Here is a 20,895-nt window from a genome sequence, read left to right as displayed (position 1 = left end):
GTTATATACGTGGAAATAATAACATAGGCTAAACTTCCTATACCATTCCCTTCTCACTAGACACAGTGTGTAACAGACTTCTATCTGTGATACACCTCTGAAAATGCCAGCCACAGATGCAGGCGAAATGTTAGGAACAAGATCCATCAGACAACGACCACACAGTCCAGAAAACCCACCACAACCAGTTGAATCCAGCCGTGAAAGCCTTCACCAATACATTCCTGTACCATACTGAAATCTTCATGTGGCTGCCAGCAACAGCTTCCACTTCTGGCACTCTGCATTGGTTTGCATACACCACATGTCCTCCAAATTCTGCTGGTTCTCCTTCACTTTATTTCCAACAGTACTTTCTCTGTCCTTTTCACTGAAGCAAGCCCACAGTCTCCCTATATAGTAAATAGTCATATTCACCCTTATGACCTCTCCTCTGATATTTTCTGAGATCTTTGGGACATGTCTTTTGTAATGATCTGAGATGAATCAGGAGCAGGACCTTCCTGGTTGAAGGTTCTAGAACTCTGTGTTTGAAAAGTCCATTTAAGGACACTTTCCTTTTGCAAAAAAAATCAGAATTTGGAATCAGTGTTTTAATTGCTACTCTGTGTAAGTATTTTCTTGGGCGTTGTGTCTCTTCTTGGAGTGTAAATCCTTGACTTAGCTTTTAAGAGCGTCTTCACTGAAAATGCTGAATATACTTCCTTCCTCTGGAAATGTTGTTTGTTGCCAGGCTACTTGTTTTCACCTTGCCTAACTGTATTTATGATGCAACAGGGCACTCCAGTTCCCTACTTCCCAGCACCACCACTTCAGACTCTCCAGCCCAACAGAGCTATGATGCTTGGGGGCGCATGCTAGATTGGAAGGATCCAGTTGGCTCATCTGAAAACACAAATCCATATGTGGCTGTTTCATCCCATAATCACCAAGACAAGAAGGGTAAGGCCTTGGAAATCATTCTTCCTGTGGTAGGGAGGGAAGAGGAGTGACTGCAGTGTAACTGCTTCCAGCTGGAGCATGGCGACATGTAATAAAAGTCTTACCATGTCATTAAAAGCTTATCTCCAAAAAAAGAGGGCCAAAGCAAAATTTAAATTCGGTTCTGGCTGTTCAGTGATGAAGAAAACCATGTGGAACAAATGCAAGATTTAAAGTTTAACGTGTTTGAGGACATCTTAGAAAGTTTAAGTTAGTTCAGATGATGATGGAAGATGATCCTCAGCTTTACGTTATTCACCATTTTCCACTTCCACCCAAGTGTATGAAAGTATTTTTGATGTTTAATTTGTTTAAGCTGCAAGCTCAAGCCACTTACTAGTGTTATGAAAATCCTACTGAAATTAAGTGCATAATGCATCAGAAAATGCCCCATATAAGTTCAACTGAAATGAACAGACGCTTTAGCTACCTCCATTCATTTCACTGGAATATAAAGAACCGGATACCATGAACAGAGCTGTTGCCATTTTGGTTAGCTTATGTAGGTTTTTGTTTTCTTGAAAAGAGTGGTCATATTTTCAAGCACTTTCACACATGTTGAATAATGCGCTTTCAGTCCCCTTTCAATGCATTTTAGCAATTGTTTGCTAGTGGATTTTGCTGTTTCACCCTGTAAAACCCAGTTGTTCATGCATTGTTTTAATATTGTGACTTTACAGTATGGCTGTATTTTTTCCAGTTCTTGGATGCTGTTAGAAGCCTCCCTTCTCCCACTCCTGTGCATTCACAAACAGGCCATGAGTGGTTAGGCACTAGTATTTATATTTTTTAATTAATCCTTAAAGCTGGGGTAGCCTGATTCTAATTAACAGTCTCCTAAATTGACAGCTGACAACTCATCCTCAAAACAGAGAAAAGAGGCATGCTAATGTGTTCTGTGGTAATGTGGTAATGCTACTAGTAGCAACCTTTTTTTAGCAGACTGTTTGAAGATAGATTGGCTCATTGTACGTGGATAGTGGCTCCAGCAAAAATGCTGTAGTCTGGGAAGTAATTTGGTCGAATCCTGTTCCTTTCATTCTTCTCTAGCTTCACATATTCTTTCTAGGTTTTAGCACAGTTTGTGCCCTGAGTTTCAGTGAGACTTCCATGTACTACTATTTTGTTTGTGGTTTGAGCTTGCAATTTAACGGTGACATCCAAAGCACAGTTATACCCTTCTAAGTTCATTGAAGTCAGTGATCTTAGAGGGGCATAAGTGTGCTTAGCATGAATTAAGTCTGTTCATGAATTAAAAGCAATCAGAAACAAGTCGTTTGTTAAAGGCGAACCTCAGCACACTGTCCTTTTAAGTCGAAATTGTGAAGCTTCCATTATTTTCAGTGGGTCTTGCAAATTTATTTAAAGTTAATTGATTGTTATGAATCCACAATCGCCTCCATTTCCAATAGGCAGAGAACAGATCTTTCAGATTTAATTCAGATTATTTGTTCTTCCTGGTTTCTAGACTTCACCACTCCTTTGCACAGCAGCTGCCTTGAAGGCAAACCAGCTGCTTTTCAAGCCATACTGCATTCTCCCTCCACTTTCAAAACAATTTCCAGTGAAACTACTCTCATAAGTATAAAGCTGACGGGCCATGATAGTTTTCACCTGAATTCAGCTCTTGATGGAGTAACACTAAAGGCTTTATTAGCTCTTGACTTGATTATTTAAATTTTGTGCATTCTTTGCAACCTAATTAAGATCATTAGCAAAGCTGGAAGCAGTCCATACACGTTAAAGCAAACAAACAATGGTGGCAGAGGTGACCGCATGGTTCTTTATCATTATCACATATCTGTGTGCTCTCCCCTCCTTCCCTTGCCCACCCCAAGCCCAAATGGCATTCAGATCAAACTCTCTTAATATTGTAAATTATTTTTCAAGGGCAAAGGAAAGAGATGTTATGCAAACTTTTTAAAAACATGAAAAACAGTGTTGCGCTTGATTTTCATTGTATTCATTTTGGATGTGGATTTTATTTTCTTTCACAAAAATATGTTATGCCTTTATTATTATTTTTTTGGCAGAGTGCTTTGTTAGTGTTATTTTTGTGGTTATGTTAATTCTGTGGCAGTGCTTTTGTCTCTGTTTCTCCCCTAGCAAAAATGACTTGCCTCTAATTGTACTAATTCTTAAGCCACTTGCTGCTTCACCTTTAATGCCTTGATGATGTCACATCCATATGTTCAGCTTTTAATTCAGCACAAGCATCTCAGGGAATATCTGGAGGGGGTATGCAAGAAATGGGGATAATTAAATGGGTTGACTCATGGGAATGTGACATTTGTGTGCACCACAGCTTCAGTAGCTAAATATACTCCGGAACTGATGATTGGAAGAACCCTTACAATTCTTGCTAAGATGAAAATGTGGAGTGCAGTGCACAGCTCATAGCATCAAAGCACATGTACCATATTCTTTCTCGTTTTTTGCATTTGGACCACCATAATACACCTTCTGCTGATGCAAGACATATAGAGGAGAGAACTCTGTAACAACCAACAATTCTTCCCTCCAATTCTTCCTAGCAAATTTTCCATTTTCCTGTTGATGTGTTCTTTGTCCTCTGCAAAAGGGAAAATGAAGATTCATTTCCGGAGTATGTGGGTTTATTTTTCTTTTGTTTCTTACTGTGCTTGTAACATTAGTTTATCTGTCATCACCTTTATGAACACACCAGTATTTCTCTCACATTGCAGTCTAACCCTCCCTTCTGCTGCCATTGTATATAGTCTCTCCCCTGCCATTTCCCATTATAGAAAACCCTTTGTGTTGAATGCTCCAAGGCTTTACTCCCCTTTACTATAAGTAGTACTACAGTGCTGTGTTTAGATCTCCTACTAACCAAAGACTATAAATGAAGAAAGTAAAGTCATATTCTCTTATCAATGACATGTCCTTGACCCTCATTACCCTATTATCCCTTGTCTACTGCTTGTTCTCTTCCTAAGAAACTGTACTATATATTATCCTTATGTTCATTAGTTAAATCTGCAGCCAACAGTTCTGTTTTCAGTTTTGGTACTTTGATGTCTACAGTCTCCCAAGCTGTCCCTTTCAGTAAAAGTGTTGGAAATGGAATCCAGATGTGTCTCACCTATACTGGGTTTGCTGTTGTTGTGGTATTGCATCAGTTATTCAAAAATTGGGCCAAATGTTAGTTGAGCCATTTATATATATACAAACAAATTGCATACCTTTTTTCATTTCCCTCTATGTCAGAACAAGTGATGCACTCTGAGGCAGTTCTTGCATTCATTTGCTGGCGCACTTCCTGAAACCAGTGGTCATATCAATGGTGTATCATTGGAGACACTTACAAGATCATGGCTCCATTTCCAATGAGAGAAAAGTGTTCACAGAAGAGAAACCATCATCTCACATGAGTTCATGGTTCTGGTATTACACAACTCACAGAAGTTATTTGTTCGCATGAGCACTGATTCCTAGGAATGAGCTAGCTGCTGAACATGAAAATTGACTCTATTTTTATGACCAATTTCACATTGTGAGCCCCCTCAGGAATCCAGTAAGCCAAAAGTGGATTATAAACCTGCAAATAAAAATAAAATTATAGGCTTCATCAGGTTTGGAAAGCTAAAAACTGTATGGCTGGGTTGAATCAGGAATCAAAGGTGAATTAAAACCACACCAATAGGCATAAATGGTTACACTGTTCATGACAAACAGCTGGCCTAATTGCATCTTACAGATAGAGGAATATTGTGACTACTATAGAGACAGTGAACTGCAGTAGACTCTAATGCATGCAAATACATAACATTAAGGGCTGATTCAAATGTTATGCTTCTCAATAGAACCCACCAAGCTTGCTTTTTTGCAACAGCACCTCCAAGATCAAGTTGTGTATATTTTGCAGTGATTGCACAGTGTCCACACCAGGACTAGTGACTACCAATAACTGGAGCATCAATATGGCAGTCCCTCTGCAAGGAATCACATAGTAGTGGCTTCCAACATGTTCTAGTATAATATTTCAATCAGTTCTGAGTTCCATAAGGTCTTCTAGGGAAAGGAGACTCCTGGAAATCTGAGATGTTCTCATAGTTCTGACTACCATTTAAGAAGTGTCAACCAAATGCTTTACTTCTGTCCTCAGATAATTTAGTCTACCCACCTACATTAAATAATTTACCAGCCCCACATCTTGCTATATATTTTGTCACTGTCACTTCTTGGTGAATAATCACTTTACAGATTTCAGAACTTCTCCTCTAAGGATTGCTACAGTAGTGGCACCTATTTTGGATAACTATCCAAAATTATCATACAAATACAGTTGCATTTTTTCCTTTTAAAAATCTTAATAAAGAACCCTGCCTCTACAGAAGTAGAAAATAGTATAACTTTATATGACGTTATATCACACTATTATTGCAACCACTAGAGCAAATCCAGTGACATAATCCACAAGTGACCACTCCAGACCACTCCAGGGCACTGAAATGAATTGGAAGTATGTGAGCACACACAGTTGTCCTTTTGTCCATTTGGCTCATTTGTTAGGTTTCTATAGCTGAAATGCTCAGACAGTGGCATTTACTCTGGGTCCAGGAGAACTCATAGCATCTGGCTTAAATAGAATCTGTATGTTCTATTGTAAGGTATAGAAACTTAGCATAGAACAAATCAGTGCTATTACGACTGAAAAGCCAGATTCACTGGTACATAGCATCATCGCCACAAAAAGGGGTGAAATAGTATATTTTGTGATAAAAGCATGTAGGTTCTTACATGCTTAGAGTGCATATAAAGTGTGAATTAATATAGCAAGACTCTGCCAATATTATTGAAATTCATACTGTCCACCAATTGTGGAGTTAGTTGATATTTGTAACAAAGATGTAAAATTTCCAGAAATTTTGAAACCATAAGGGGTGGAAAGGAGGGGGTTGCCATTTTTTTTCCTGCCAGAAAATAGAAATTTATATAATACTTTCTTATCACAACTAGATCTGTGTTCTGCATTAACAACATAAAATGCAATATATGTGTTTTAGCATATAAAATTGGTATAATAATGGAATTGAAAAGCATAAAAGCCTTAGTTTTCTATAAACAAAATGGCATATGTACCCAGTAAAAATCAAGAGATAGCATAGTATACAGTGGATTGCAGCTGTCTGGGCACATTTTACTCATTCCAATATATATATGTCAGAGTATTTTTCAGTACTCTCCAATAGAAAAACTGAAAATAAAGTCATCAGACACTATTTTGAGTGACTAAACCTTTACTTAACTTACAAAGCATTTCAGTCATTGCATAACAACATATATCATCTCATAGGATTTTTTTTCCTGTACTCCCCAATATTTCCAGTAGAAAGGTGGGGGAGTCCTCAGCTTTTCATGCTATTCAGTTGGAATGAACGAAGCTTTACTTTTAAAAGCATTTCAGTCATTTCAAAGAAAAATATATCTCATATGAGGGATATTTTGTGTGCTTTCCAAAATTTCCCAGTTTTTCCATCAGAAATTTCCCAGTGTTTCCATCAGTTCAGGAGGAAAGTCCTAATGGGGTTTCCAAATTGGTGGAAGGAGTAGGGCTGCCAATCTCCAGGTGAGTTCTGGAGATCTCCCAGAATTACAAATGATTCCCAGACTTCAGGGATTGGTTCCCCCATCTCTCCTGAGCTCCCTTCTACCACCCCAGACTCTGCCCCTAAATTTCCAAAGATGGCAAACTTAGGTAAGGGCATTCCCGGCTTTCACAGCTAGATCACTCTCACATCCATTTTCCTTAAAATGAACCATTAACATTACTGTAACAGAATTTCTCTGGGAGGTTTCCTGTAATTATCTTTAAAGCATTACAATTTTTCAAAATATCATTCTCCTTCAGAAATTATCAGCCATAGAATTAGTTTTAAATTTTTGAAGTCACCTCCATTGAACTAGCAGTGCTTCATACTATAATAGTCAACATTTACATTTCAGCACACTCAACTGGCTACTTATACCTCCCTTTTTCAAATTTATTTCAAAGAACTTCTAGTAGCAGGACACCTATTGTTAAGTGGTTGACATTGATGAACACTGCTGAAGATCCTGGAAGTTAAGCTCCTTCTAAAAATGACTGGGAATTTTGTGTAGTGTGTCAGGAAGTGGCAGCTGAACATTTACAGGGCCCAACAATAGGCAGAGGGGCAGCTGTTGATGCACGGCTTCTGTGGATAACCTTCAAGAATACGCTGTCATCAATGAACTGCCAGCAAAAGTGACACTCAATAGACTTGATGAAGGTAAAGGAGCAGAGGATATATTGATTTGACTCATCGCAAAATGTCTTAAAAGATGTAGCCTTAAGTTTAACAAGATGTTTCAACAAGGACAGAAAAGGATATATAATACTTTAGTTGAAGAAAATGCTACTAGTTTTGCCTAGAACTGCCATATCTCGACTATCAAAACCTTTGCCAGCATATGCAAATGGTTCAGATTTATTTTATTTTTCTTTGTGGAAACTGGCACACTACATCGTGTCTCCACATTTGGCATTGATCAGCATGTTCGATCTGTTTCAGCACTTCTGGAACACAACCAACATACAAAATCAGTTAAGGAGACATGGTTGCCCTCATGGCAAAATTGTAAGTGTTTACTGTAGCAATTGCTGGTAGGGCAAAAGGAACACATGACATTGGTGGAAACAAAACTTGACACCCCACAGTAAGGATTGTAGTTGCTGAGCTTGTGATGTACATAGAGGACATGAGATGACTGAACCATGAACTTCAAGCTGAATAAGGTTGCTCACTTCTGTAGTTGAAGGATATAGATGTAGTTCTATACCACCAGATTAAAACACAGATTTTCTGCACTCTGAAGACTTTAGCAAATGGCATGATGTGCTGTTGGCCTTTGATAATGCAGTTTCTAGAATTCTGGCACAAATTATGAATAAGAACAGTGCGGAGCTTTTTCTGTGCCTTTTGAGCATCATTTTGAATATATCATGCTCAGTTGCCTCTACAAAAAGCTAGAGTTTGCATAAGCAATACTCTCTGCAACATGTGACTTGAACCCAGGACCAGAAGCATATCAAGGGGAAATGGCACCCAGGGGCAACACCTCCTCTGGGCACCGCCCCTGCATGCCCCCTCCCTCGGGCTCAGGGGTGAGGCCTGGCATGGGGGGCTTGGACCGAGCTCCGCTTCTGCCTCTCTGCAGGCTGGCTCCTGCCATTCCCAGGGCAAAAGCCGACCTGCATGGAGGCCAGGGCGGGGCTCAGTGGCGGAGGCAGGCATCCCAGGTGGGCACTGCAGTCACTCGCCGCCACTCGCCACCAAGCCTCAACCACTCCACCTCCCTGCAGGGGGGCAGGGCTCAGTGGCATGCGGCTGGGGCACATGCCGTTTTGTAGCGTGGAGGGCTCCTTGTGCCTGCCCCCCCCACGTGACCAAAAGGCGTGCACCCTTTTGTCTGTTGCTGAACATTTTAAACATTTTACTGCTACATCCTGTCACACTATAATAACTGCCAGGGATTTGTACTAGGATATTGATTTGCAGGATCTTCAGAAGCTTTGTTATTGCCTTGGCTGTGCTATAAGATTTCCTAATAATACACATGAAATTAGTTTTGCTGAAATATAAACATTGAATGTTTTAGTATTAGCTATCTTGAGTTATATAGGGCTGATTTTAAGAAATCAAAAACTGCTTGAAAAATAATTCTGAGGGGTTGAAATTTCTGAAACAGGATAAAATATTCTGGTAAATGGCAAATTGGGCCCATGCAAATTGAACACAGAACTTGAGCTTTCTTATTTATTTACAGCTATCTTCTTAGGATTACAAAATTGGCTGCCATTTTAAATGTTGAGAATATTAGGAATGCCTCCGTGTTTTAATTTGAACTGTATATTATCGAGTATTCAGTATTCCAGGTGTTTATAGCACCAATGTACATGTAGAGTAGTGCACTCCTGACTTTAACAACAACTTCAAGGATGTTAAAAGAAAGTCTGTGTGATACTTGTGAACAAAAATTCACTATATCTCTTTCCATTTCATAATTTATTTTAAAAAATATTTTACTACAGATTTCTGCCAAAATTCTCTTATAGTATCATCTCCAAAGTCAACTGAATACCCTACAGCCCTAAGAATGATAAAGGACTTAATCATATTTAAAACTGTGTCAGTCTTAGTAGCAATTGCATAATCGGTTCCATCTTTGGGACCCAAGAAGGAAATCTGTTTCTAAGACACATGTGGCTGAAATCACTCTCATTTCAGTAAACCATTTTGACAACCATCATCAAAAGCAAACCATTGAGTATTCAACATTAAAGGAAAAGGCAGATTGTCTCCTTCATTGCGCTGGTTTCACATCAGTGTATTTCTCATGCTTGGTACATTAGGGTTTCCAAATAGCACTAACAAAGCAGAATTAGTCCTGTCTGTTTCCATTACCATTGTTTTCCCAACATCTGGCAGAGGACTATAACCAGAAATAAGAAATTTTGTGATTGTAATCTAAGTAATATTTTATATAGAATGTACTTAAGGAGGGTTGCATCAGCAACCTCATTATTTGAAAACATTTAAATTTCCCTACCATCATTTCAGTTAAAATCTAGGTACATATGAATTACTGAATTACCTAGATTTATTTTCCTTTAAATAGTCTTTGGCAATCAATTTATTGTAAACTGCCTTGGTAGAACAAATGTATGCACACAAGTCACAAAAAAATTCTTTTTAACTGAAAATCTAAACAGCTGCAGCCCAAAATCAGCATCTGACTAAAGGTAGAAGCAATAATACAATCAAAGTTCAGAGGTTATATAGGAAAACACATGCCAGTCTTCCTTATATCAGCTGTTACATCACTTTGGCACAACCTTTTACATGAAAGGACAGGTTACGGCCCCTTCACACAATTACGTGCAACCCATGACCAGAAAATGGAGGAAAAGAGGGGCCCGGAGGTGGGGATTTTACTATGGTAATGAGACATAGGGCAACATTACAGCTTGGTGAAAATGAAACCCTTCCACTGCAAGGTCATAAAACAATAACCCAAACTATGGCTAATATCCTTATCTCTTAGAAGTGGAACAAGAGTCTAATTCAGGGCTTATTGGAATGCATAATGTTCCTGGCACATCCTTGAAGTCACAGAGCTATCAACTCCCTGTTGAGTTACTCTCTGCAGTTCAGGAAATAATTCACACTTTAGGCTGTTCCTTTTGACAAGCAACAGGTGCAATCACCCAACCAGGCCAGATGTCCTGAAAGGTGGGAGTGAAGGTCCTAAACATAACAGGAGGTTTTTCTTTCTACGATAAACAACAAACTAGACAAGAGAAGGAAAATTCCATCTAGCCTCTATTTTGTGTTTAAAGGTAATCACACTTTAACTAAAACTTTATATAAAAATAACTAAAAAGTTTTCCATGTCCTAGCTGCTATTATACCAACTTGAACAATTTGAATGTAGTGGTTTAAAAGAGCTAGATAAACTCTCCGCCTTGTACTGTACTCTCCATTATCTTTTCCTGCCCACTGATGCGGCCTCATTTCCTTCCTCAGTACAGTAGAAAACTGAGTAGAAAACTCAGAATCTGTGCAAAGGAAACAGTTTGCCTCACCAGCCTCAGGTTTAAATTAGGCCTCAATAACAGCTGATTTCACATTTAATGGCTTGATTCTGCAGTTCAGCATAATGCGGTGTATTTCAGTTAGGAATGAATAAAGCATGTATTTAGCTAACCCACTTTAAATTAAGAGGAGGCTTATGTGTGTGAGAGAGAAAGGCTTAAATACGTTTATCTTTGATTGGATCATATGCATACTCATTAATAATAGTCCTATAAAGTGATTTATCTAGTTGCAAATATCTTGGGCTGTTTGGCAGCACAAGTCGTGCTATTGGTATGCCACAGTGCCTGAAGCAAATCCAAAAACGGGGGGGGGGGGGGGGGCTGCTTCTCATTTAAAACTGCTCAAGGGTTATAAAACCGAAAAGTAAAATTAGCATTAAAAAACTTAAAACATATTTATGAAGCTAAATTACTATGGCCTATACTTTAAATGGCAACATTCTTAAGGATATTTGAATAATTCATTTCTTCATATTAGTTTTTTTTGGTAAGTATTTAGCCTTAATGATTGCATTACTTAATCAGAGCTTGTAATAATTTTATGAAAACTAAATTTTGATATCCCCAGTGGTGGGATTCAGCAGGTTCACACTACTTTGGCAGAACCGGTTGCTAAAATGGTGCTTCTAAACAGCCAGTTGTTAAATTATTTGAATCCCACCACTGAAACTGGTTGTTAAATTATTTGAATCCCACCAGTGGATAGCCCCCTAATTCAGAGATGTGGTTTTGTTCTGTAAATTCTACAGGCAATACAGTAATTTAGAATTGTCATGTCCTGGTGTATCTGAAATTGCCAGGGCTTTACCTGATTAAATTGGTGTACGCAGTAAAACTTGGGTTTCTTCTCCAATTCTTTTGCTTATCCATGCCATCAAAGTAAGCTGCAAAAGCGATTGTCACTGTTTTTTTTGTTTTCAGTAACATATTTTTATTCCATCCTTCCTCTAAGTGGTTGATCCTGTAAAGTATTTCCTGCAGACAGATGGATTCTGCTCACAGAGCATGACGTTCTTGGCTCCTACTGCAGGCCCAAATGCCCTGTGAAAGGCTGTTCCCCAGGATCAGCATTTTCAGGGGCACTTTATACTTCTGTAGGAAGAGAGAAGAGAAAAATGTACACTCCATTTGTAAAACTCTTCCATGGAAATGCTCTGTGGGAGCTACTTCATGGTTCTCCTCACCTCCATTTTATCGTCACAGCAATCTAGTGAGTTATGTTAGACTGAGAGAGTGTGACTGATTCAAAGTCACTGTGGCCGTTTCCGCACGGGCGGAATATGGCAGCCTGGGGATGGCAAAAACGCCGTCCCCAGGCCGCCATTCGCACAGGGGGCGCAGCTGCATCGCAGCCGCGCAGCCCGCCCGTCCCCACGCTGGCATTTTCCCAGAGCGCTGGGAAGCGCTCTTGTTGGGGAAATGCCGGCTGGAAGCCGCTGCCGTGCGAACGGCGGCAGCTTCCCGGCGCTTCCCCCCCCCCACCCCCTCGCTTCCCTTACCTGCCCTCCGGTGCGTCGCCGGGGCCTGGGGACACACACCCCTGCTCTGTGGCCCGGAAGCAGGCGCGCAGGGCAGGGGAGGCGTGCCCCCAGGCCCCAACGACGCGCCGGAGGGCCGGAGAGCAGGTAAGGCGACCGGGCGACAGCGCCCAGCGGCACCGTCTCCCCGGTTCTTTCTGGGACCGTCCGTGTGGACGGTCCCAGCGTCGTCGGGTCAGCGCAAAATGCGCCGACCTAGCCGTTTCCGCCTCCGTGCGGAAACGGCCTGTGATTGTCTCTGTCACCTTATGAGGCACTGGCCTGCCTTCCACTTTACTGTTGCCACCGCCACCTTGGGTAAAATCCAGCCTCTCTCTCTCCCATGGGTAGCCCAAGGTCAACTCCTTGAGAGTGTATCATTGTAGCATGCCAAGGAGCCAAGGCAGGTGGGTAAGGACCTGCACAGACTCTCTCTAATTAAACAACTATATTTCTACAAGGCATAGACTGGGTACTACAAGAAACAGATTTAGGTGTACCAAGTACAATGAACAAATAGACGTTTGTTAACTAGGTACTTGCAATCCATGGCATCTCTGGTCTTTATTAGTTGAAGCATGATTACATCCCTGGTGCATCTTTGCTGCCCAAGGAGGGGAGGAGATACAGGGTGTGGAAAAGCAAGACACAGAAACCAGTTGCATAGAATAAAATTTGGCCACCACCTGTTTATTAATATGCTGGCTAAAGAAAACAGAGGTGCAGCATAGGGAACAGATCTGCACCAATTCCCAGAGCAGCAAGATAGTGGGAGCCATTTGGGCACTGGTCTCTGGATGAGCTGCCCTTGCTGCCCTGCAGCCCCCACCTGGGCAAGAGGTACACATGCTCACTCCACTCCCCAGGCCTCTTATGGAGGCCCCCATCAAAAGGGGAGGCCCGGCACGCAGGTTCCTCCTCCCCTGAACGGATCAGTCCCCATGCACAACCTTCCAGGCTGTGACAAATGAAATGTAAGTAACAACAAAAGCAAACGTAACAAAAGTGCAATGCCAAAAGCTGAGAAACGTAGGAGGGTGAGCGGGAGAAGCCATCAGAGTCCCAAGCAAGAAGAGGCACGGGAAGGACTGGTCTGCCCATATAAGGCCTCAGCCCCCACCCCTTCCGGCCACGCCACCTTCTCACGCTTGCAGCAGAATGGCTCAGCTTGTTGGGTTGGGTGCCGCTCTCCCTCCCCACTCCCAGGCAGCAACAGCGTCCAAGGTAATTCTCAGTCGCGCTTTATCATCATAAGATCTGGGACACTCAGGTTCAGATCTCCATTTGGCCATGGAAACTTGTTGGTGACATAGGTCAGTGACACATATTCTGTCAACATTACTTACCTTACAGGTTTTGATGTGAAGATAAAATGGAGAAGAGTGTAAGCAGTTTTGAGTCCCTTCTGAGGAGAAAGGCCAAGTAGAAATGAAGCAATAATAAATAACTGAATATCAGTTGAACAGTTTATCTGGAAATAAGAACAGCAGATTCCATCCAGTCTCATTCTGTTATAGAGTTACCCTATATTTAATCAAGAACTTTGCTTTTCTTCCACATAGAATTAGTCTGGAGACCTCTTACCTTTGATTATCTTAGGGCTACATCCTTACTCATATAGCAAATGAATTATAATGAGGGCAGCATGATATCAACCAGCCAAGAATTAGGGAATGCTGATGACCACATCACAGCATGAATGTAACCACTGGGTAAACTTCTTGGTACTGCCCTTCCAGATTATAAGGATAACCTTACTGTTCCTGGGCCTTCCTGAATTTCTGTTCAGGTGAGACAGTGTAGTAAGATTGTGCACTTGGAAGCACAACAGTGATGTTAAGTTTACCAGCTAGACCCAGTAGTAAGTTTCATTCAGCAAAAGACTGTGTGTATTCACCTCCTATCTAATCCACCCCCAGGGCTCTCCTGCTATCAATCCATGATATCCCAGCAGTATTGCAGTGTCACCACCTTGGCATGGATGTAAGACTAGCAAATATGGGGGGTGGGGGGGTGGGGGGAGAGAGAGAGAGACTTGGGAACTTCTGTCTTCCAAAATTAAGAACTGTTTTTCATTCCAGAACAATAAAGGATTCTTCTTCTCCCAAAGTAAGGGTGAATACTGTACCTATGTATGATCTTTTACGCATCAAACATAACATTTAGACCTCAAATCAGGGGCATTTAAAGATGCAGTGCTACTCAGGAAAAAATGAACAAAAGCTTATTGTACGTTTGAATCTCCTGCTTGTACTTCCACAGATCACTCTGGGGCATACTTCAAAACCAAGCTCTATAACTGCTATGACGATGTTACTGTTTGGAAGCATTCTAACTACTTCAAAAGGGCAGCAAGAGAAATATCTAAAATAAAGAAGTTTGTGCATATTAGTGCCATTAGCTGCTCCACTAGCACAATACTAATAAAAGCACTAACCAGTTTTACCCCCTCCAGCCCTATTCCAACTCATGTATACCAACCGATCATTGCAAAGAGTTTGCCAAATACAAACATCTCATTAAGCAAGCCAGCAGCAGCGTTATTGACTGACGCTCAATGCAGGAAAGACATTTGAGTAATTTGCTAGCAAAACTGTAACCATTTAATTTCTGGCTGTATTGTCTAGCTGCCATCACACTGTTGTTCTATGTCTGCAGACTTTCTGCAAGTGGCGCAAAGCAATTGTATTCTTTGCCAGCCTGTTAATATGACCTGTCCCCTCAATTGTTTGAAAAAGTCTTCTGAGATTTAGAACATCACTGCTCAAATTAAATTCACACCAAAAGGCACACTGTTGAGACAATATCCAGCTTTTCCTCCATAAAACATTCATGTCCATATTGCAAAACTCTCAAAGGACACTCTCTGGTTTGCTTAAATATGGACAAGTCAGAAGTGATGCCTTGGGCTGTTTCTCAGTGGGATTCTGATTAATTTTTCATGCTAGTTGTCCTCTTGAGTAACACAGCTCTGAGTAGAGATTTTGCCCTGTTTAATAAAAGCCTGTGACGCTGGATCGGAAAATGCTTTCAAGTAGCTTATTCTGACATCTTCAAAGAGTGACATGATCATTTTTTTTGACCTGTTGTTGTGTTTGGCTGTGATTGACATGCAAAAATAACTTAACAGCCTGTTCAGAATCAAAGAACACCAGTTCCCTTCCTTGCCCTGAGGCAGGATATCCTGCATTGGGAGGAGACAGTAAGCAGACCCTTCCCAGTATTTCACCCATCACAGAGTTTACTGGACTTCTCCCCACTAGCACAGAATGCACCATAAGCATGAAACAGAGAATGTCAACAATTAAGAGTAAAATATGTGCTGCAACGGACAAAAGCCTCCATTAAGTACAGAATTAAGGCTTGTTAAGCCAATTTAAGATCAAGGAAAGTAAAAACTGAGCTATCCCTACAGTCTTGGCAGTTATAGGCATGAACTATTAACGTACCACATGAATTAGTAAAATTATCAGAAGCCTCAACAGCCATTCAAATAATCAGTTCATCAATTGGGCACATAATGAAGATACCTAAATGATTAAATAAAATTATGGTACAAACATTTATCATTCATTTTCTGATCATTGCTGCCCCACTTCAAAGCATGCTGCATAGTTTTTAGGTTAATTAAACTTTTATTTCCACTTTCTCATGATAAAGTTGACTATCCAGCATGGCACTGTGGTTAAGAGCAGGTGGATTCTAATCTGGAGAACCAGGTCTGATTCCTCTCTCCTCCACCTGAGTGGCAGAGTCTTATCTGGTAAACCAGATTTGTTTCCCCACTCTTGCATTCCTGCTGGGTGACCTTAGACTAGTCCAGGGGTAGGGAACCTGCGGCTCTCCAGATGTTCAGGAACTACAATTCCCATCAGCCTCTGTCAGCATGGCCAATTGGCCATGCTGGTAGGGGCTGATGGAGAGCCATGGATTCTAGTTTGGCCCTCTGAACTAGTCTTCAGAACTCTCTCAGCTCCACCTATTTTACAAGGTGTCTGTTGTAAAAAGAGGAGGGGAAGAGTTTGTAAGCCCCTTTTAGTTTCCTTACAGGAGAGAAAGGTGGGAATAAACCCAAACGTTTCTACTTCTAGGCAGATCGATGTTCTTAGCTCTTTTGTAAACACCTTAACTAGGAGATTTATCTAGCATCAACAGCCTTTGTATTGATAGGCAACTGTATTTATGCAGAAGTCCCACTGTGTGTTATGGTGCTTAGCTCTAAGTAACTGTGTGAAGGAATATAGCTCCAGTGTGTTTTAGGAACAGTTCCTTGCTCATTTTCTCTGATCTTGTTTACATAGTTACTTATATAGAGGCACGTTTGTCTCCCTAGTTATCCAGGGGCTTCCCCCTCCCCCCTCCTATTCAGTTTGCCTCTCCCTTTGAGTACAACCTTTTGAACCTATCAACATGTTAGAGATTGAAGTGGCTTGTTATCGCCAGATGAATGTTCATGTCAAGACGACATGAAAAGGAAGAGTAGCTATCACTACTGACTCTGTACTGTAAATTGCTGTGAGAGGCGTTGCCTCTGGCTTAAATGATTTCATGTTCACTAAATTTGTTCAAGGTCCTGGAACCAGAGGTGGAGGGGGGGACATCCTTTCTGCATAAATTGTATACCTCCCCATCATCTTGGGAGTTTTTTAGTCTTCTGATTCTTTCTCAAAGATACAATATGACAAAGGGTCTTTTTATCATACATCTGTCTGAAAAGCAAGTTAACTTCTCAGCAGCTGTGTTGCTGTCAGTCTCCAGGTACACAACATATACCATAAGTGCCATATTCTTTGTTTTTGATTTTCCATTAAGCTAGACTTCATCAAATTCTCAGCATTAACCCTTATCAATAACAAGTTCTAAAATGAGATGATTAATTCTGGGAGCAAATGGCTGCTCTTCCTGGCCTGTTTGGCTTGCTTTGCTTTCTGAGAGTTTATTAGAGTTTTTCGAGAATCTCAGAGGATATGCTAAAGAAGACATATGACTATTAATTATCTGGACAAGTTAATCAAGGGCTGCTTAAGCAGTTCAGTGACTTCTCACTGTACTTATGGTGAAATGAAGGAGAATGTAAAGATTTTTACTAATTGGACTTTCCTTCCTTGCATGGTTTTAAAGGCATATAGATCAAAATGAAGTTTAATCCCAATGAAACAGAAGTCCTCCTGATGAGCAGAAGGTCTGATCCAGGATTTTTAGGTGTCACCCATTCTGGATAGAATTATACTCCCCTTGAAGGAACAGGCCCATAATGTTATTAGACCCAGGCCTATTGCTGGATAAGCAGGTGGATGCTTTGACCACCTTTCACCACCTTTGCAATTGGATTCATGATGTTGATAATGCAGAACAATTACTGTGCATTCCAACCCCGGGGGGGCAAAGGGCTGCAGCTGCATTGGACGTGATGGAAGGGTTACACTGGCATCCATGCCACCAACACTGTATACAGTGGCATGGATGCCAGTGTGGAGGGACTTATCCCAGCGGGTCAGATGCCATAGCACCCAAACCCAGAACCTGGGCCGTACAGCTGCTCGCCACTGTGACAAATGGCTATAGCAGTGTTCCAGGGGGCATTCCTGGAGGTGGAGCCAACTTTAGTCAGCTCCCAATGCACTTTTGGGCTAGGAATGCCCCTGCCAGTGGTGCAGACTTACGCATGCAAAACACATGGTTTAAGTCCCACGAGAGAATGGGCGACCCTCTTTCTCCCTCTTCGCTGGTGCCCATGCTGCTGATTCCCCCTTTGGAGGCAGCACCACTGCACTGTTGCCAGCCACTGCTCGACTCCCTGCCCACCCCCACCCTCTGTTTGAATCAGGCTGCCTGTCTGCATCCTGGCAATAAATCATATTCATGTGAGTGTATATTAATTGAGCTCCTTCCAGCAACAAGGAGCTCTCCAACAACAAACAGCTGGATGTATTTTAGCTCATCCAAGGCATAGTAGAAAGGCCCTAAAACATGTACAAAGCTTGAACAGAACTAAGCACAGGATTTAGAGTTGAAAGATATATATATTAAAAAAGCAAGACATCCTCATATGTGGTTCTACAAAGAGGAAACTATAAAGGAATTCATTTTTCTTGGCATTTATCAAATTACATTCATGCTGCTTTAACTCTTTATTGGATTAATTTAAATCAGCTGGTATCCTGCTACTGATTCAGTAAGACACAAAGCAATATGAAACTGCTGCTGTTAAAAACAATAAAAAGATAGTGATAAAAATAACTGGAATAAAAACAACAATTTAAAGCATCAATAACAATCAGTCATTAATGCCCAAATAATAAAAGGGACAGTGAAAAGCAAAGCATGACTCAAAGGTGGGAGTAGAAAGATGAAAAAAAAACTCAATAAAAAACCTGAGAAAAGAAAAACCTTTTGACTTGACACCGAATAGGCAAGCTGGGTACAAAAGACTCTGGGAAGGAACTGCAAGAGAGCACGACCTATCCCTGGAAGAAACCTACCTCACTTCAGAAGGCAAAGTACTCCAAGAAGATCTCTTTATCTTTTTTTTTGACTATCTGAAGTAACTATTCTATTCTATGTGCTCTTTTCTGTTAACTTTTTTTTAAGGGGGGATTAACATTAGTTTGCATATTATGATATTTAGATGCAAAGTATTATTTATTATTCCCACTTTTCCTCTGCTCTAGGTTGTTCCTTCCCAAAATTTTAGGGAAGGAAAGGGTGAGCAGACTGTTTTACATACATTTGCCTGTGACATCTATGGAAATCCCAGAGAGTTATATGTCCCCAAGGGTTTTTATGCATCTGGTGGAATTCTCTCCTGCCCCCCATCGCTGTAAAAGCCAGGAGTGAATGACTAATTTAAATGCTAGTTGTTCCATATACAATAGTATTTAATATACTGTGGTGTACACTTGTGCCTGTAACAGTTTCCTGTATAATTTAGCAGATTACAACATTTATCATAATACTGTAAAAGCTTCATCCAATTCCTGATTTGCCCACAAATCAAACCAAAAGAGCAAGCCAGGTTTGCTCGGCCAGTTGCTATCCATAGCACAGCACAAATGCTTCAGAGGTACTGGATGCAATAAAACTGAATTTGGCTTTTGCATTGTGTGCAAAATAGGACTTGCACAGGATAACATTAATCAGGAAAAAGTAACCTGGCAATATAAATCTGTTTATGCCTTTCACAACTATGTGGCAAAAAATAATTAACCAGGAGGTGCTTTTTTTGCCTCAGTTCTAAGAAAAGCAGTATGGACTGAATTGCTGGCCATCCTACCAATCTTAAAGACACACAATTATTCAAGGAGATGGTATTACCGTGCTTCCCCGAAAATAAGACAATGTCTTATATTAATTTTTGCTCCCAAAGATGCGCTATGTCTTATTTTCAGGGGATGTCTTATTTTTCTGTTCGTTGGGCATGCTTCCAAACAAAAACTTTGCTACGTCTTACTTTCGGGGGATGCCTTATATTTCGCACTTCAGCAAAACCTCTACTACGTCTTATTTTCAGGGGATGTCTTATATTCGGGGAAACAGGGTAGCCAGCACTGTAGTACATACTGCTGTAACTAAAGTCTGTTTGCACAGCTGATGTTATATCATAAATAACTTAGACAATCAGGGCTATTGTTTGAGTAAAATTGAGTTCAGTAGCACCTTAGAAGAAAAGGGATGTGCCATTGAATTGGAACTGACTCATAGCAATCCCCTTCCATGGAGCATTTCAGCCAAAACAAATGCAGAGGTGATTTTGCTATTGCCTTCTTCCACGTAATAACTCGTCTTTCTTGGTGGTTTCCTATCCAAGTACTGACTATGACTGATCCTGTTTAGAGCTCAAGCTCTGACAAGCTAGGACTATTCAGCTGGTAACACCTTAGAAACCAACTATATTTTCCAAGGTGTATATTTCTATCAGTCAAAGCTCACTTTGTCAGGTACAGGATAGAATTTTGTTTTGAATGTTATCTATTGGATCAGATTTCAATGCCTATATTTGGGTAAATATATTTTGAGGCAACATTATTTAAAGGGGTTTTACCATTTATTATTCAGCAACATGCAATGCTCAGCTTTCTTTCCCCTTTCCAGTAGTAAGGTCCAAAACAACTTTAAATACCCCCAATTGAAAAGTCTTGGAAGGAAGAGCCCTGGAAGGGTGGCAAGGGCAGAGACATTTTTAACACATAGGAACTCCAGCTTTTTCCCCTTAAAAATAGTGACTGTAAAACTAAATCAAAATCACCCTTCTGGAAAACAAAAAACTGGCATTCTGAACTGAACACTATTGATTCCAAAGCTGTGGAAGTGGAAGTGGGCAGCTTCCCACCCAACCACAGTGGGCATCGTTTCAAAATGTGAGACTCAAAATAGTTGCCATGTTCACTGCATTTACAACTTATGGTCTATCTCCTCACCATAGCACATTTAGTCATTGAAATTTTATATCCCAATTAGCAATTTCCTCTTCATCCCTTCCAAAATCACATCATATTTCATTTACCAAGCCTCTCTCCCATCTCTATTTATGCCAGCATTTGTGGGTTTATTTCATTGCCATCTGGTCGACATTATATTAGAAAACAAGATGACGATAGACTCCCATTGAGGAAACCACACTGTGTTCTCAGTTTTCCCATTGGCTGTGGTGGCTGGATTGCTGTTGTTCTAAAGACAATTTTTAAAAGTTATTTTTTAGGAAAAGAGTCTGCCTTTATGAGGAGTGGGGGGAGGAATAAGCACTCTTGGGTGAAAATC

At 40.7% G+C, this 20,895-nt stretch overlaps 1 protein-coding gene across 5 annotated transcripts in view; it reads left to right on the top strand.

Annotated features, from left to right (window-relative positions):
* Positions 1-20,895, top strand: part of SEMA6A (semaphorin 6A) — a 200,784-nt gene that overhangs the window by 168,110 nt on the left and 11,779 nt on the right. For 3 of the 5 annotated variants that reach the window (XM_048502849.1, XM_048502851.1, XM_048502850.1), the window contains one exon: positions 778-942. The exons of the other annotated variants lie outside the window; for them this stretch is intronic. In XM_048502849.1, coding sequence (XP_048358806.1) covers positions 778-942 — 165 coding nt within the window. The remainder of the gene's footprint in view (positions 1-777; positions 943-20,895) is intronic. 5 annotated transcript variants of the gene reach the window in all.

The sequence above is a fragment of the Sphaerodactylus townsendi genome, linkage group LG07, assembly GCF_021028975.2.
Source record: "Sphaerodactylus townsendi isolate TG3544 linkage group LG07, MPM_Stown_v2.3, whole genome shotgun sequence".
NCBI lineage: Eukaryota > Metazoa > Chordata > Lepidosauria > Squamata > Sphaerodactylidae > Sphaerodactylus > Sphaerodactylus townsendi.
The sequence above is the reverse complement of the archived record's forward strand: the minus strand, read 5'-3'. Positions and strand labels throughout refer to the sequence as shown.